The sequence below is a fragment of the Plecotus auritus genome, assembly GCF_963455305.1.
Source record: "Plecotus auritus genome assembly, chromosome: 5".
Classification (NCBI taxonomy): domain Eukaryota; kingdom Metazoa; phylum Chordata; class Mammalia; order Chiroptera; family Vespertilionidae; genus Plecotus; species Plecotus auritus.
Genome location: NC_137776.1, coordinates 29,486,005 through 29,503,754, shown reverse-complemented (window position 1 = coordinate 29,503,754; position 17,750 = coordinate 29,486,005). Strand labels below are relative to the sequence as shown.

Genomic DNA, 17,750 nt, shown 5'->3' with positions numbered 1-17,750 from the left:
TAGCTGGTGTTCATACCCTGCAAACAACAGAATCTTAAATATGAGGCACAATTTAAGAGATTATTCATTCCTTAGCCTAGACTATAACTAGGCTGTTTCTTAAACTATTCCAAGCATTGCTAGACAAAAGAAATGTATGACCTCTGAGGTAACCTTCTCCACAAGATAAACTGGTAATTTCTAGCACAGCTTGTCTTTTTTTTTTATCATTTCCATGCTACTCCAGTTAATGCAACCAGCCTTGCAGTTCAGAATATTCAAATATGCTATTGGGTTTTGGGGCACAATGATGGGTCTTAAATTCACCCCCACAGAGGTGAAGTAACATTAAATTTGTCACTGCCTCGTCTAAGTCAGCAAGATGACACTGTATAATATCTTTAGAAATACTAAGTCAAGAAGTCCACGGGGACGAAGGTGAAAAGAAGGTCAGCTACTGACATAAAATCAGGCTCCAGATGTGATGATCCTTTGTCAGAGGCTTTGTAGCCTGCAAGTCAGCACAATGTTATTGAATCCCCCTCCTAGCTGAAGCCAGACACATTGACAGTCAGCCCCACCTGCACACTAATAGGTGAGCCATCAGCTTCACCTCCCTAACTGGAGACACAGAGCAGATCTTTTTATAAAAAGAACTTAAAGCTCGAAATGGCCTCTTTTATGTTCTACTCCCTTCACCCCAAAGTGTTGACCTGTCTTGTAATATCTGAAGTATCCATGAATATATTATAAGTTAGAGAGAAAAAAATAACCTTTGGTAGCCAGAGTACTGAAACTTTACTTTGAAGAACATCGGAAAAACTCAGTCTACCATTTCTTGAGAAATTGGAATAAAAAACCCTTCAGTTTTCCTAGAAACAAACAGTGACAACTCTTCAAATAACCCTTTTCCTCAATATAACATTTACTATAACTAGCTTAAACTAGAATGAATGAAGTGAAGCAGAAATTGGAACTTCTAACTTTACCTTTGCCTTCTGTATGTAGGTAGAATTCATGGTACTAGAGTCAATCAACCTTGATATGCTTCAATTAATATAATATAAACATTTCCAAAAGACTTCTATGTTGCCTAGAGGAATTAAGATGTGAAATATTTAATGCATTTTTAAAGCTTAGATGAAATGTATAGTAACTGTAATATCTGACACACTGGTCCTTATTTTAGAAAAGAGAATTCCCAAACTAGATAAGAAGTGGGATTCCAAAAGGCAGAATCTAAGAAACTGTTCATGATGAAATATTATGTTAGAAGTTAGAAAAATAACTTAAACTGTGCTAATTGTGGAAATTAACCTGTCACATAATTACTGATGGGAAATTACATGATGACAACGAAAGCCTTCAGTTTCCAAAAATTAGAGTTTATAAATGAGGATTATGGGGGGAAATTCATTAGGTTAGGTTTGGGCAAAGAAAGGAAAAAAAATTCATGTCCGTTAAACCTAAAAAGTGGTCAGATGCATGCACTTTAAACGAATGGTGTTGGGAGGCACATCCTCCACAGGCCCCATGCAGTCTCTGAAAATTCTTGCTGAGCATCCAGCTTGAAGGCCGATCCATCTCCTGACACTGAGCAGTTTCTGTTGCTAGTCATGGAAGCAACCCAGTAGGTCAAGGTACCCACAGTGTCACTGTCAGCAACTGCCTACTCCCCAGGGGACATTAGGGATGGAGGGTGGCGTGTTTGCTTCTTGCTGCAATTTTTGCTCCTTGTTGGGCCCGTGGCTCTGGGCTCCTCCCACTCTTTGGGCAGCATCTATCTCAGCCACCGCATCACACTATGGACGAGAAATAGGGAACTAGCACCAACATGCTGACTTCTCGCGACTGCTTTTTCTGTGAATTATAATAAAGCCTTTCATCTCTGAAAAGAGTGATCAGATGTCCTTCCAACCTCCCAACACTCAGGATTGAAATGTCATCATCTTTGACTGCTGCCTGAATGATTGTCCCAAACATCCCATCTGTTTCCAAAGCCCACCATCTTCACCTCTGAAGTTTTCTGCACCTTCATTCCACCAGCACAAACCTAACCCTGAGCCTCATCATCTCACTTAATCTATTGAAACAGACTCCTAACTAGCCTACCCCTGCCCCCAGTTTCCATTTTATTCTATTTCCTGCATCTGCTCATGTTACTTCTGTTTATCATACCAAGTGCTCCTCATTATTAATGCAATAAGTCTGAGCTCTTTGCTCTGCATTCAAAGTCATCTATGTGGGCCCTCAAAGTTATGATGTAATAACGTTCAATTCTATAATTGCTTACTGAGTGCCTGCTATGCACCAAGTATATGGTACTACATGTTCTGAATGATTCTCAAATAAAGAGGACACTCTTCTCAAAGAGTTTGTAGTTGCCACTTCTTATAATGGCTATTATGATGGTTTCCAGGTACTGAATGCTTCAGACAGGACACATGTTCCCTCTGCTCCAGTCCACATGGAATGCCTGCTTTTCTTCATGACTTCCCCACCATCATTCATATAGTCCCAGGCCTGGAATGGTTTCTTCTTCTTTTTTATTGATTTCAGAGAGGAAGGGAGAGAAAGATAGAAACATTTATGATGAGAGAGAATCACTGACCTTCTGCCTCCTGCATGCTCCCTACTGGGAATCAAGCCCATGACCTGGGCAAGTGCCCTAACTGGGAATCAAACTGTGACCTCCTGGTTTGTGAGTCAGCACTCAACCACTGAGCCACGCCAGCCGGACTGGAATGGTTTCTTTAGCCACCTTTCTTTAACACATATTTATTGCTTACCCCAAAGCAGTGGTCAACATCACATAAATTCTCATCTTTCTGAAAACAAATGTAAAATGCATCTATCTGGTAATATAAAAAGAATAAAGTAGGTTAAGAGTCAAACTGACAAAGTCTTGCCCCTTCTTGACTGATGAAATTTCTATGCTTCTCACCACTGTATGAACTGTGCTGGAGGCTAAGAACAGTAGTTAGCGTAATAAATGCGAGAAGTTGTTGGAAGGCTGATGGACATCTTCAGCAGGGCTGAAGATCTGCATGTTATTACCTGCTGCCAAACAGCTGAGGGCAATTCCCCTAACCTGATAATCCTTTATAGTTTACTAAACCTTACCTTTGATGTGTCTACCTGCTTTGCTAAAGGGCAAAATGTGTGAATAAAAAGCCATGGGTCTGGAGATTCAGAGAGCCACTCCACTAGAGAGCTGGTTTCCATCTGGCTCCCCCAAAATGCCTTCCAAATTAATATTTCTTGTCTAGTATATTCATTTATGTCACAGTCCCTTCTCCAGATTCTTGAACCCTTGCAGGGAAAAGACTGTGGCAGGACTGTACGGTAGAACCCATTCTGCAGTGAGGTGGGGGAGATGAGGAGTGAAGGGACTAATACCATTCAAAACACATGGTTGAGAACAAAAATCATGATGATGGCTAATATTTATTAAGTACTCAAAACATAAGCAGTGTCCATTTAAAACCTTACTCTGATAAATTGAGATACTATTATTCCCATGATATTGATACCTGAGACATGAAGGAGGTTGTCAACATTTGCAATGATGATATGTGCAAATCCAACTGAACCAAGGCAGTTCAGTTCGAAGGCCTAAACCAATCACCATTCCATGATTTGACCCAGAGGATAGCAAGGTGCTCTTAAAAGATGGAATAAATGAGTGATGGTTAGATGTCCAACAGATTTCCATGTCAATTACCTCCCTGCCGGCAATCTCCTCTCCTATAAATCCATCCTCCAAAAATACATGAGTGATTTATTCAACATGAAAGTCCAACTTTGCCATTATTCTCACTAAACAATTCAATGGCTCCCATTCCTGGAAAGAGAAACCATCATTATACATTGCTTTGCAATGAAATTTATGAGGTGGTGTGTCAGTTTAAGAAATCTTCTACACCACATCTAAACACCTGGTATAGAAGGAAAAGTTTATTTTGTGAGTTGTTGTATTAGCCATTATGAAGAGAATCCTTATTGGATATCAGTGACAGACTGTTGCATGAATATTTAGTTTCCCCCCCTCCCCGCCCCGAAATCTGCCTTTGGGGAGGCATTACAACAAAGTCAGGGGAGCTCAGGGTGGGCAAAAGGGAGAATGGTTAAACACAAGGGCTTTGGAGCCAGAGCTTGCAGGACTGAGCTCCAGCTGCCTTGCCTACAGCAACCTCAAGTGCAATTGGAGGAAAAATCTTCCTCATGGGATTGCTGTGAGGATTGAAAGAGGTAACATATTAAAGAGCTTAAAACAATGTCTACATAGAAATTTCAAATAAAGTAATAATATTTATATATCAAAGTTTTCATTCTTCTATACTTTAGTTATATTTATAGTAGTTTACATAGTAATATGTGAATGTAGTTTTCAAAAACAAGAAATATAAGAGAATATGGGAAAAAGAAAAGGTGACCCTCTCCCACGGAAAGCATTGCTAAGATTTCTTTTGCCCTTCTAGAATTTTCTATGTATATAAAAATATACATGAGCTTTTATTTAAAATAAAAACATAAAAGATAGCATTTATGGTAGTTTTTCACCTTGCCTTTTTTTCCTGTGAAGATTGTTCCATAGATCTACTGAATTATCTTTAATGGCTATGCAGTATGTCAACATGTAAATGTGGTAAACTTATTTAACAAGTTCTCTATTGATGGACATGTATGTTATTTTTCAGTCATTCTCTGTGACAAAATTCATTTCTATGAATATGCTTGTATGATTATTTCTATAGAATCCATTTCCAGAAGTGGAATTGCTAGGTAAATTGTATATGCATTTGAAAGTTTTATAGCTCTTGTTCAACTGCCTTCTGAAGAGGCTGAGAGAATTTATATTCCTACTCAGTTGTAGTATAGAGAAGTTATTTAAATATATTTCTATAAGCCACTCAATTTTCTTAGGCCAATTTTCTCTCTGTCCCAGAAAACCCCAAGCTATGTTCCTGCCTCCTTGCCTGTAATCTTGTTTTGTTCTGAGCCTGGAATTACCCCCTTTTTTTGTTTGTTTTTCTATTTGTCTATCTCCAGGGGTGGGGAACCTTTTTTCTGGCAAGGGCCATTTGGATATTTATAGCACCATTCACGGGCCATATAAAATTATCAACTTAAAAATTAGCCTGATAGATTTGGTCAAACATTTAATTAACTCACCCCTAATGCCTTTGCAGGGGCAGACCAAATGATTTCTCAGACCTTATACAGCCCTGATTCTAAGCCCTACCCATCTGCATTAGTAGAACACACTCAGCTGCAAATAAAACTCAAATGAAACTAGCTGAAGGAAAATTAAAAGAGGAATTGAGGATAGTTATTGAAAGGATTCTAGGTAATCATAGAATTGAAAGATGAGCTATAGATTCCACAGCAGTTCTAAGGAGCTAGGACTGGAACCCACATATACTCCTTCCAATTCCCTATTTCTAACTCTTCATATCTCTATATGACCTAATTCTCCTATGTGGTAGATTGATAGGTCCCAAAGCTGTCAAAAATGTGAAAGTTTAGCCCTAACCGGTTTGGCTCAGTGGATAGAGCATCGGCCTGCGGACTCAAGGGTCCCAGGTTCAATTTCAGTCAAGGGAATATTCCTTGGTTTCGGGCACATACCCAGGAGGAAGTGTGCAGGAGGCAGCTGATCAATGTTTCTCTCTCATCAATGTTTCTAACTCTCTATCCTTCTCCCTTCCTCTCTGTAAAAAATCAATACGATATATTTTAAAAAATGTGAAAGTTTACATAAAATATATCAAATTATAAACATGAAAATTCATGTTTAGCCCTGGCAACTTCTAGCTATCCCTACTTTTGTTGTCCTATCATGTGTCATTACATGGAATTCAATGAAAATCAGAAAGCACTGGCTGAATGTCCAGAAAAATAAGTCCTCCCAAATATCAGGGAGTCAAAATTCCACTGTTATTCTTTATAATTATACTAGAGGCCCAGTGCACGAAATTTGTGCACGGGGGTGTGTGTCCCTCAGCCTAGCCTGTACCCTCTCCAATCTGGGACCTCTCAAAGGGATGTCCGACTTCTTGTTTAGGCCTGATCCCGGTAGGATTGGGCCTAAACGGGCAGTTGGACATCCCTCTCACAATCCAGGACTGCTGGCTCCCAACTGCTCACCTGCCTGTCTTCCTGATTGCCCCTAACCGCTTCTGCCTGCCAGCCTAATCACCCCCTAACCACTCCCTTGCCAGCCTGATTGATGCCTAACTGCTCCCCTGCCAGCCTGATTGCCCCTAACTGCCCTCCTCTGCAGGCCTGGTTCCCCCCCCACCAACTGTTCTCCCCTGCAGGCCTGGGTCCCCTCCCCCCCCAACTGCCCTTCCCTGCAGGCCCAGTCACCCCCAACTTCCCTCCTCTGCCAGCCTGGTAACCCCTAACTGCCCTCCCCTGCAGGCTTGATTGCCCCCAACTGCCCTCCCTTGCAGGCCTGGTCCCTCCCAACTGCCCTCCCCTGCTGGCCTGATCCCTCCCAACTGCCCTCCCCTGCTGGCCATCTTGTGGTGGCCATCTTGTGTTGACATGGGTGCAGCCATCTTTGACCACATGGGGGCAGCCATATTGTGTGTTGGAGTGATGGTCAATTTGCATATTACTCTTTTATTAGACAAGATAGAGGCCTGGTGTATGGGTGGGGGCCAGTTGGTTTGCCCTGAAAGGTGTCCCAGATCAGGGTGGGGGTTCCCTTGGGGCATGGGGTGGCCTGGGCGAGGGGCCTGTGCTGGTTTGCAGGCCAGCCACGCCCCCAGGCGACCCAAGCAGAGGCCCTGGTATCTGGGATTTATTTATCTTCTATAATTGAAACTTTGTAGCCTTGAGCAAAGGCCAGGGTGGGCGGAAAGCTTGGCTTCCTCCATTGCCGGGGAAACCCAAGCCTCCTGCTCTCTCCAGCTCCATGGCCGCAGCCATTTTTGTTGGGATTTATTTATCTTCTATAATTGAAACTTTGTAGCCTTGAGTGGAGTCCAGGGTCCACCAGAGTGTGTGGAGAAGCTTGGCTTCCTCCATTGCCAGGGAAACCCAAGCCTCCTGCTCGCTCCGTGGCCGCAGCCATCTTGGTTGGGTTAATTTGCATGCTCGCTCCTGATTGGCTGGTGGGTGTGGCTTGTGGGTGTAGCGGAGGTATGGTCAATTTGCATATTACTCTTTTATTAGACAGGATCCTTTAAGTGAAAATTGCCCAGCAACAAATCCAGGGCCATCTCTTCCCTACCTCCCTGAGGAGAATGCTTTGGAAGTGCCCCTTCCTCGCGCTCTCCGTGGTCCTGAACCACCTCCTAGTGCTCTCTTGTAGTGGCAGAGAAAATGTGATGGGTTGGGAGGGAGAGGATTAGGGAAGCTGTTCAGGGAACAAAGAAAAGGTTTTATTCTTAATCCTTTATTTTTAAATACTCTCAGTTACCAACAACAACAAAAACACAATCAACCTTGGCAAACAGAGAGAGCAAGCAATTTTGTGGGAGGCAAATGTCCCTGTGCACAAACAAAGTCACCTGGGGAAGTGGACAGGTCACCACTGGGCAGAGACAGAATGGGTCAACTGCGATTTGCAGTTGACATGCAACAAATTGTACATGGATTTTATTTATTTTAACATATCAATGATGGAATAATTTCAAAACTAAAACAATAAGATCTCACAGTTCATAGAGTCATGCTTAAGTATATTTTGTAGTTCTAGAAATATTCCAACAGTTATGGTTTTCACTCTTTAGCAAATTTTGTGTCCACTAATGATGTAGCCATTTTTATTTTACATAATTATGCTGTTGGGTGTTGATTTATTTTACATAAGATTTTATTTCTTGTTTTCTAGCTTAAAACTAAGTGCTAGTGTGGATATTTGTCCTTTGAATGCACTAAGCTACTTTCCATTCACAAATGTTTAAGAAAAAACAACTCTTCACACTTGTCAGAAGAGAGATTTGATACCTGTGATTGAAGAGAGAAGCCCCAATGCAAGAATGCCTCAGTTAAGTAGAGCTTTTATTGCTCTTCTTCTCATTGTATGTATACCTATGACACTGAAATGTACAGACCCTGCTTGTGTTTCACAGCACCATATTACTCTGCCTTTGAACTAATCCTGTCATTTAGAGCTGTGCAACTGAGGGTGGTCCCACCCCCACCTAGCAGATTCAGCATCACCTGACATGTGTTAAAAATGCAGACCCTCAGCCTGCCCTAGATCTTGGGAATCAGAACCTGAATGTTAACAAGATCCTCAGATCTAAGAAGCATTGATTGAGCAGATTCTCAAGCCAAATGTAACTTTCTAGCTCACTTTTAATTTCATTATTTCACATTTTTAAACCAAAAGCAAGAAAAATTTAATTACAAGAGGAAACAAGGTTATCAAAGGGACAGGCATCTTTGGGCTCTCATATTGTACTGTCTATGATCAATGACATTAAATCAGAAGGCAGTTGATTGTTTTGGGATCTCATTTGCCTTGTGCCTACATTTTTTCATCAAAGAGATCACAGCACTCTGTATTAATTGGTCTTTCATCTTCACTGAAAGCTTCCTGTGGGCAGGGCCATGTCTTAGATATCTAAATCCTCAGTGCCTAACCTAATGCCTCGCACAGGAAGGTGCTCCAAAACCTTGGAATGGCAATATATAAACAAATAACCAAGCCCTTACCTGGATTACATCCACCCTTCAAGTTCAAGTTTACAACTCCCTCCTTCATAAAGATTTCTTCAGTTATGTCATCCACCATGCTCTCCACCTGCTGTAAATACCACTTATTTGAGATTTAACACTTAACACACACACACACACACACACACAAATGATTTTAGTTATCAATTATCTTTATTTTGTATCTCTCTTATTACCCCATCCAAGCTGTAAAAAGGTATCTCTATTGATATATTTCATATTAGGCATTCAAATATTTGTTATGCTTGAACTATCCTATCTAATAAAGAGGGAATATGCTAATTGACTGCCACGCCCTCCTTAGATGGTGGTGCCCACAGCCACAAGATACTGGCACCCAGGCCCCTCAGCCCTGCCAGGGTGGCAGGCCCAGGCGGGTCCAGCCGCTCCGTGCACCTGCCTCCAGAGTCCCCCAGTCCCCTCAGCCGCCCAGCCACCCAGGGCAGGCCCGAGGCTCAGGTAACAAGGGCTGGATGAGGCTTGCGCTGCCAGCAGTGGCAGCAGCAGAGGTGTGACGGGGTGTCGTCTTCCCCTGATCACTGGGTCACCTCCCGCCCCTGAGGACACCCGGATTGTGAGAGGGGGCAGGCCGGGCTGAGGAACGCCCCCCCCCCCCCTCCAGTATATAAATTTTCATGCACCGGGCTTCTAGTCTTAAAATAAAAATAGACATTAACATGGGAAAATCTACAAGCTTTGATTTTTTTTCAAGGATAATTCTGAATTGCCAAAATTAATTCTAGAGATGACAATATTTAAACAGCTCCTCCAGCTGTGACCTATTTATCTTAATAAAGCATCTGTTTTGATATATGAAATACTTTTTAATCTTTAAATGGTTGGTTACATCTTTAGCCAACTCAATTCTTATTTCTGTTAGGACTGTAGTTTATGCTTCTCTATGTTGACCATATGTAAAATGGTTAATTTATAAAAGTTTATAATTAGAGATCATTTTAAGGATATATGTAATAATTTATAAAGTCTGCATGATGTCCCTGATAGCACCACACAGACCAATATTTCCATTTTAAAGCTAACTGTAGAGAGATATTGCTTAATAGTGCACCCACGGCATTGAAGGTTTTAACGCCTGCAATCATAACTGCATTTGTGAATATCAATATAGCTGCTCCAGGGTGCACCTTAGTCTATTACACAAATCATCTCTAAGTGTCCTATAGATGGCAGCATTGAGCAATATATTTGGTACTAGTTGGATTTTTGGTTTCTGAATTTTCAGTTAGGAGTAAATTTTTCAAATAGTGTATATCATTATAGTATACCACAAGACTAATTTAGTGTAAGGTGACAGGATGATAGTTGTACTTGCTTAAATTACTTCACTTAGATTCCACAAAAACATCTCTTTCTATTCTGTATATACTAGTAAAATGCACCAATGTGCATTTCCAGAACTATCACAACCCATTAATAAAAAAAAATGTAGAGAACAAATGGATCTACTATCGTATAATTATAATAAATATTAACCACCTTTATCATTGATAGTAAAACATCAGCAACTAGGAAGAAATGGCAATACCTAGTATCTGATGATCAGCGATTATCATGAAACCCATTGGTCTGACCAGAATTTGTTATAGCAATCTGGCTTATTTCATGATTTCTAGCCAATATGTTAGCCACTGACATTGAGTTTTTAAAGCAGAAACCCTTTCCCACAGAGACATTTTGAAAAAGCTTTTATAAAATTTTTCTTATATGATCAAAATCCTAACCTTTCTGTGAAGGTTATTGTAGAATATTTGAAAATTAAATTGATCTTCCTGCCCTCTTTTTTTAGGAAAGAGTTCAATATTTTGTTTTCCATAGAGGTGTGTTCCTTTTATTTAGCTTTTCTTTTTTATTTTTTTTGGGGGGTGTCATTTGAAAAGTAAAATTCTTGGGATTTAGATCATATTCCTATAAAATATGAAATAACCCCCACCCTGTGCTAAACGTCAAAACTAAAAAGCCCTTTGGCCTTAGATAACATTGTTACTAGTAAACAACCCTTTATCTTTTTTCTTGCCAAGGGTGAAACCCCACACTGTTACACTTTACTACTAACTTCATGCTTCCCTGCTTCATCCACCCCTCCCCTGCTCCGCATAAAGCAAGCTATACCCTCAGAATCTCGGTCACTGTTATTGCCGCCTATTACCAGTTCCAAATACGTATATGCTATTTATAGCTTTGCCGTAGTGGGCACGTGTGCCCACATTGCCAAGCTGTCAGAAGGAAAGAGGGCGGGCTTTCAATTCAACAGTGTGTACACAAATTACAAATTAACCAGGTTTAGATGAGGATGCATGATGGCAGGGAACAAAAAGGTGAAAGGAGAAATGAGAAGCTCCCGGGCTTCTGTTGGGGAGTGCCCCTTTGCAGATGCCGAGTCCCCGGAATTCACGTATCACACGCTGCTGAATGGCGCTTACAGTTCTTTTTAATTTTTTTCCCCCCCTACGCTTCGCAACCTACCTTGGTACCCTTACCATCTCTCCCCACCTCCCCTCCTGTCAGGCAAAACTTGAAAGACAGGGAACCCCACCAATCACCAGGCTTCTCCGAGAAACTCTCCCCGCCCCTCACCCTGCCGTAAGGCCCAGCGCCTCGACTGCTACGTTTTCCCCCGCCAGCTTCCCGCAGTGCCTGAGAGCTGGCAGCAGACCAGGGTCTCCCGCGTAAAAAGGAGACGGAAACCCCGAACAGACCAGGAATGGGGTGTAAAAATAAGACAGCATTAAACCGAATGGCAAACGTCATTTTCGTAGGGTCTTTAATGCCAGCGGGGCAAGTAGGGGACAAACTGCCCGTTTATAGGTCAGCTTAAAAATAAATAGAAACTTCGGGGAGCGTTTGCTTGTAGTGACTGATCCCGCAAGGTCAACTAAGAGTCTCTCGAAGTAGACCCAGGCTGCTGACCTGTTCTCGCGAAGTACCCATGTTCCTGTGCAGTCGAGCTGGCACCATCCTTGTTTTCTCCCCATTATCCTTGTGGTCAAGGGTAAAGATTTTATGGGATAGTTCAATGGGTGTGGAAGCTATGTGTGAAACAAACACTTCAGCCAATATTTACACAGTAGGCCTTAGGAATCCTCTGTACGTCCCTAACATATTTTTTAAATCGCAAGTAAATTTCGGAATATGATAAGGGGCATCTCATTTTCTCCCCTTGCCTTCACCTCTAAATGTGAATCCCCGCCCCTCGCTAGGATAGGGGAAGAGGAGAAGCCGTGATATTTAAATGTTCTTCCTAACTAATCAGCAGCTAACCTCACTGCGACGGGCATAGGGTGCTTCCCAGGAATTCCCTCTTCCCGTTTTTGGAGTGACCAGAAGGCCCCGATCTCTGCCCTTGGGCGTCCCTCTGCTCCTTCGAGATACCTCCCTGCAGCAAATGCGGTGATTTGCGAGGAGCAGGTTGGCCCACAAGTTCCTTAGGAAATCGTATAAAAATCCAGATCTCACCACAGCCTATCACCCCGAAACTGAAAAGCAGCTGTTCTAGTCCCTTGAGAAGAAAGCCTTGACTAGAAACCTACCTCCCGAGGGGTTCATTTTACCTGTTAGGTAAGATGCAGCCCAGCTCCAGCGCCCCCTCCTCTCACGGCGGCCCTCCCACTCCGGGCTCTCCAGCTTCAGTGCACCCCGCCGCCCCCCACCCTCACTCCTGCTCTTCCCAAACTCGCCCCCACCCCCTGCCGTTTTCCCAGACTCCCTTCGTGCTTTCGGGTGACCACCCAAACACCCCAGCCCGCGCCCGCAGCGGGGATTCCTGCGGGCCGGGGGCGCCCTGGGTGGCGCGCGGAGAGGAAGGCTCTGCGCCCAGGCTGGCGGCCGCGCAGGGGCGCTGGCTGAGCGCAGCGCGGAGGCCTGGAGCGGGCGCCGCTGCGGCACTGCCGGAGGGAGAGGGGGGCGGAGAGGGGCGGGCGCGGGGCGGGCTCGGCCGGGAATGTAGAGACCCAGGCGGGAGCCTCCCGGCGGCGGCGGCAGCCGGGCTGCGGAGCGCAGAGGCTCCGTCACGTGTTTTTCTCCTCCGAGTGAGACGGCGGCGCGGTCGGAGGGGGCCGGCGCGCGGAGCCAGACGCCGCCGCTTGTTTTGGTTGGGGCTCTCGGCAACTCTCCGAGGAGGAGGAGGAGGGAGGAGGGGAGAAGTAACTGCAGAGGCAGCGCCTCCCGGGAAGAGGCGTCTTCCCCGACTCCTTCCCAAACCTACTCCCTCGCCTCCCGCCCTTGCCCCCTCCTCTCCTCCCCTGCCGACTGGAGCGAGGGGCAGGGATGTGCCTGTCCCTCCGGCGCGTCCCCAGCTCTCCCGGTTGCCTAGTAGCGTTTCGCGTGGAAAAGCCACTTTCTCCGCCTGCCGAGATGGGCCCGAATGGGGGCTGCAGAGGACGCGTCTGCGGGTGGCGGCAGCAGCAGCAACAGCCGCAGCGCCGCGGTCTCTGCAATTGAGCTGGTATTTGGGCGGCTGGTGGCGGCGGGGACTGTTGGGGGGTGAGAGGAGGCGGAGGAGGAGGCGGAGGAGGAGGCGAAGGAGGAGGAGGAGGAGGGAGAACCCCGTGCAACGTTGAGACTTGGCAGCTCGCCTCCCCCTGCCCAAGGATATTTAATTTGCCTCGGGAATCGCTACTTCCAGAGGGGAACTCGGGAGGGAAGGCGCGCGCGCCTGGAGGGGCAACCTGGAGACCCCTGGCCTCTGTCGCCTGCCTGCTCGGGACTCCAGCTCGGGCGGGGAGAGATGCATCTACACTCCTTCCCAGAGACTTGGCTCTGTGAGGATCCGGGCTGCACTCCCGCCGGACACACTGCCTCTCCCTCGGGTGTTTGCATGAAACGCCCGTAAACTCTGGTCGGGGCTATCCGCTCGTCGTAGCCGCAGCGTCCTGCTTGGGCTGCTCCTTCCCAGTGCGGGGGCGCGGCGTGGATTTCGGAGTGGGGTTTTGGCCGCCTCCAGCCCTGTTTGCATGCGCGGGGCCTCGGCGAGGAGCCTCCGCCCCCCACCGGGTGGTTTTTCGGCGCCTCCCTCTGCTCGGCGGAGGTGGTGGCGGCAGCATGGCGAGCCCTACGGAGACCGAGGGCTTCTCGGACGTGCGCAAGGTGGGCTACCTGCGCAAACCTAAGAGCATGCACAAGCGCTTCTTCGTGCTGCGGGCGGCCAGCGAGGCGGGGGGCCCGGCGCGCCTGGAGTACTATGAGAATGAGAAGAAGTGGCGGCACAAGTCGAGCGCCCCCAAACGCTCGATCCCCCTCGAGAGCTGTTTCAACATCAACAAGCGGGCTGACTCCAAGAATAAGCACCTGGTGGCCCTCTATACCCGGGACGAGCACTTTGCTATCGCAGCGGACAGCGAGGCCGAGCAGGACAGCTGGTACCAGGCCCTCCTGCAGCTGCATAACCGTGCCAAGAGCCACCACGATGGGGCTTCGGCCCCCGGGACAGGAGGCGGCGGGGGCAGCTGCAGTGGCAGCTCTGGCGTTGGCGAGGCTGGGGAGGACCTGAGCTTCGGGGACAGCAACCCAGGGCCTGCATTCAAAGAGGTCTGGCAGGTGGTCTTGAAACCCAAGGGCCTGGGTCAGACAAAGAACCTGATTGGTATCTACCGCCTCTGCCTGACCAGCAAGACCATCAGCTTCGTGAAGCTGAACACAGAGGCGGCTGCAGTGGTGCTGCAGCTGATGAACATCCGGCGCTGTGGTCACTCGGAGAACTTCTTCTTCATCGAAGTGGGCCGTTCCGCAGTGACCGGACCCGGGGAGTTCTGGATGCAGGTGGATGACTCGGTGGTGGCTCAGAGCATGCACGAGACAATCCTGGAGGCCATGCGGGCTATGAGCGATGAATTCCGGCCTCGCAGCAAGAGCCAGTCTTCCTCCAACTGCTCCAACCCCATCAGTGTCCCCCTGCGCAGGCACCACCTAAACAACCCTCCACCGAGCCAGGTGGGGCTGACCCGCCGTTCACGCACGGAGAGCATCACGGCCACCTCTCCAGCCAGCCTGGTGGGCGGGAAGCAGGGCTCCTTCCGTGTCCGTGCCTCCAGCGACGGGGAAGGCACCATGTCCCGCCCGGCTTCGGTGGACGGCAGCCCCGTGAGTCCTAGCACCAACAGGACGCACGCCCACCGGCATCGGGGCTGCTCGCGGCTGCACCCCCCACTCAACCACAGCCGATCCATCCCCATGCCTTCTTCTCGCTGCTCGCCTTCGGCCACTAGCCCTGTCAGTCTGTCTTCAAGCAGCACCAGTGGTCATGGCTCCACCTCTGACTGTCTTTTCCCGCGTAGATCTAGTGCTTCTGTGTCTGGTTCCCCTAGTGATGGCGGTTTCATCTCTTCCGATGAGTATGGCTCCAGTCCCTGCGATTTCCGAAGTTCCTTCCGCAGTGTCACCCCAGATTCCCTGGGCCACACCCCACCGGCCCGCGGGGAGGAGGAGCTGAGCAACTACATCTGCATGGGAGGCAAGGGGGCCTCCACTCTCGCCGCCCCCAATGGTCACTACATTTTGCCTCGGGGTGGCAATGGTCACCGCTACCTCCCAGCCACTGGCTTGGGCACGAACTCGGCCCTGGCTGGGGATGAAGCAGCCAGTGCTGCAGATCTGGATAATCGGTTTCGCAAGCGGACTCACTCAGCTGGCACTTCCCCCACCATTTCCCACCAGAAGACCCCATCGCAGTCCTCCGTGGCTTCCATTGAGGAATATACAGAGATGATGCCTGCGTGCCCACCAGGAGGTGGCAGTGGAGGCCGACTGCCTGGCTACCGGCACTCCGCCTTCCTGCCCACCCAGTCCTACCCCGAGGAGGGTCTGGAAATGCACCCCCTGGAGCGCCGCGGAGGCCACAGCCGCCCAGACACCTCCGCCCTCCACACGGATGATGGCTACATGCCCATGACCCCAGGAGTGGCCCCAGTGCCTGGCAGCCGGAAAGGCAGTGGGGACTACATGCCTATGAGCCCCAAAAGTGTGTCTTCCCCGCAGCAGATCATCAACCCCCTTAGACGCCATCCCCAGAGAGTGGACCCCAATGGCTACATGATGATGTCCCCAAGTGGCAGCTGCTCCCCGGACACTGCGGGTGGGCCCAGCAGCAGCAACAGTGCTGCCCCTTCTAGGAGTAGCTATGGGAAGCTGTGGACAAATGGGGTTGGGGGCCACCACTCCCACCCCCTGCCACCCTCCAAATTACCCTCGGAGAGCAGTGGTGGGAAGCTCTTGCCTTGTACAGGTGACTACATGAACATGTCACCGGTGGGGGACTCCAACACCAGCAGCCCCTCTGACTGCTACTGCGGCCCTGAGGACCCCCAGCACAAGCCAGTTCTCTCCTACTATTCATTGCCAAGGTCCTTTAAGCACACCCAGCGCCCGGGGGACCTGGAGGAGACCGCCCGGCACCAGCACCTTCGCCTTTCCTCCAGCTCTGGTCGCCTTCTCTATGCTGCAGCAGCCGAAGATTCCTCTTCCTCCACCAGCAACGACAGCCTGGGTGGGGGATACTGTGGGGTGAGGCCCGAGCCCAGCCTCCCGCATCATCTCCACCATCAGGTCCTGCAGTCTCATCTGCCTCGAAAGGTGGACTCAGCTGCGCAGACCAACAGCCGCCTGGCTCGGCCCACGAGGCTTTCCCTGGGGGACCCCAAGGCCAGCACCTTACCTCGGGCTCGAGAGCAGCAGCAGCCGGCCCTACTGCTTCCTCCAGAGCCCAAGAGCCCAGGGGAATATGTGAATATAGAATTTGGGAGTGATCAGCCTGGCTACTTATCTGGTCCCGTGGCATCCCACAGCTCACCTTCTGTCAGGTGTCCATCCCAGCTCCAGCCAGCTCCCAGGGAGGAAGAGTCTGGCACTGAAGAGTACATGAACATGGACCTGGGGCCTGGCCGGAGGGCTACCTGGCAGGAGAGCCCTGTGGTCCAGCCGAGCAGAGTGGGTCCTGCACCTCCAGGGACTGCCAGCACATGCAGGCCTCCCCGGGCAGTGCCTAGCACTAGCACTCGGGGTGACTACATGACCATGCAGGTGGGTTGTCCCCATCAGAGCTATGTGGACACCTCTCCAGTTGCCCCTGTCAGCTATGCTGATATTCGGACAGGCATTGTGGAGGAGGCGAGCCTTCCCGGGGCTACAGCGGCTGCTCCCTCCTCATCCTCAACAGCCTCTGCTTCCCCCACTGCGCCTCAAGGAGCAGGGGAGCTGGTGGCCCCGCAGGGGTCCGGGGGCACGAGTGCCTTCACCCGGGTGAACCTCAGTCCCAGTGGCAACCAGAGTGCCAAAGTGATCCGTGCAGACCCGCAAGGGTGCCGGAGGCGGCATAGCTCCGAGACCTTCTCCTCCATGCCTAGTACCCCCCGGGCCGGCAACATGGTGCCCTCAGCGGGGGCTGCAGCAGGGGGCAGCAGTGGTGGCAGCAGCAGCACTGAGGATGTGAAACGTCACAGCTCTGCTTCCTTTGAGAACGTGTGGCTGAGGCCTGGGGAGCTCGGGGGAGCACCCAAAGAGCAGGCTCAAGTGTGTGGGGCTGCAGGGGGTTTGGAGAATGGTCTGAACTACATCGACCTGGATTTGGTCAAGGACTTCAAACAGCACCCCCAGGAGCACCCCCCTCAAGTGCAGCGTCCCCAACCCCCAACCCTTCATCATCCTCCGGGCAGCAGTGAGAGCAGCTCCTCCAGCCGCTCCAGGGAGGATGCAAGCGCCTATGCCAGCATCAGTTTTCAGAAGCAGCCAGAGGACCTCCAGTAGCTCAACTGAACATCACAGCAGGTGCGTTGCATGGTGACAAAGTCAGAAGACAAATTTACTTTAACCTTGTGCTTGAATTCTGTTTCTCTTTGCTTCTGCCCCTTCCCTCTCGTTCCTGTTTCTTCCTTAAGGAGTGCACTCAGGAGGGGGGTGGGAGAGGTTAGGGCACATAAGATGCTCACCCCACAGTGACACTTGGCTGATAGTCTAGTCAGTCATATAAACCTGTAGGAGCAGCCACACAGGAGGGCTGTTTCATTGGAGGTTCCTGACTGTAGTATTTCCAAAACATATGTTCTATAATGCCAGTTCTGAGGTTT

The 17,750-nt window shown here is 48.7% G+C and overlaps 1 protein-coding gene and 1 long non-coding RNA gene across 4 annotated transcripts in view; one reads left to right on the top strand and one right to left on the bottom strand.

The window, feature by feature from the left end:
• Positions 1-756: 756 nt before the first annotated feature.
• LOC308249439 lies at positions 757-12,369 on the bottom strand. The gene is made up of 3 exons (XR_013960728.1): positions 12,246-12,369; positions 8,656-8,746; positions 757-2,520 (listed from the first exon to the last, which is right to left on the bottom strand). It is a non-coding gene; the product is annotated as an uncharacterized lncRNA (long non-coding RNA).
• A 1,161-nt stretch (positions 12,370-13,530) lies between these two features.
• Positions 13,531-17,750, top strand: part of IRS1 (insulin receptor substrate 1) — a 60,150-nt gene continuing 55,930 nt past the window's right edge. For 2 of the 3 annotated variants that reach the window (XR_013960727.1, XM_080670930.1), the window contains exon 1: positions 13,657-17,451. Coding sequence is in view for 2 of the 3 variants with exons in the window: in XM_080670930.1 (XP_080527056.1) it covers positions 13,735-17,430 (3,696 nt within the window). In the remaining variant the exon portion in view is untranslated. Of the gene's footprint in view, positions 17,452-17,750 lie in introns of all 3 variants that reach the window. The other variant, XM_080670931.1, reaches the window with a different exon arrangement.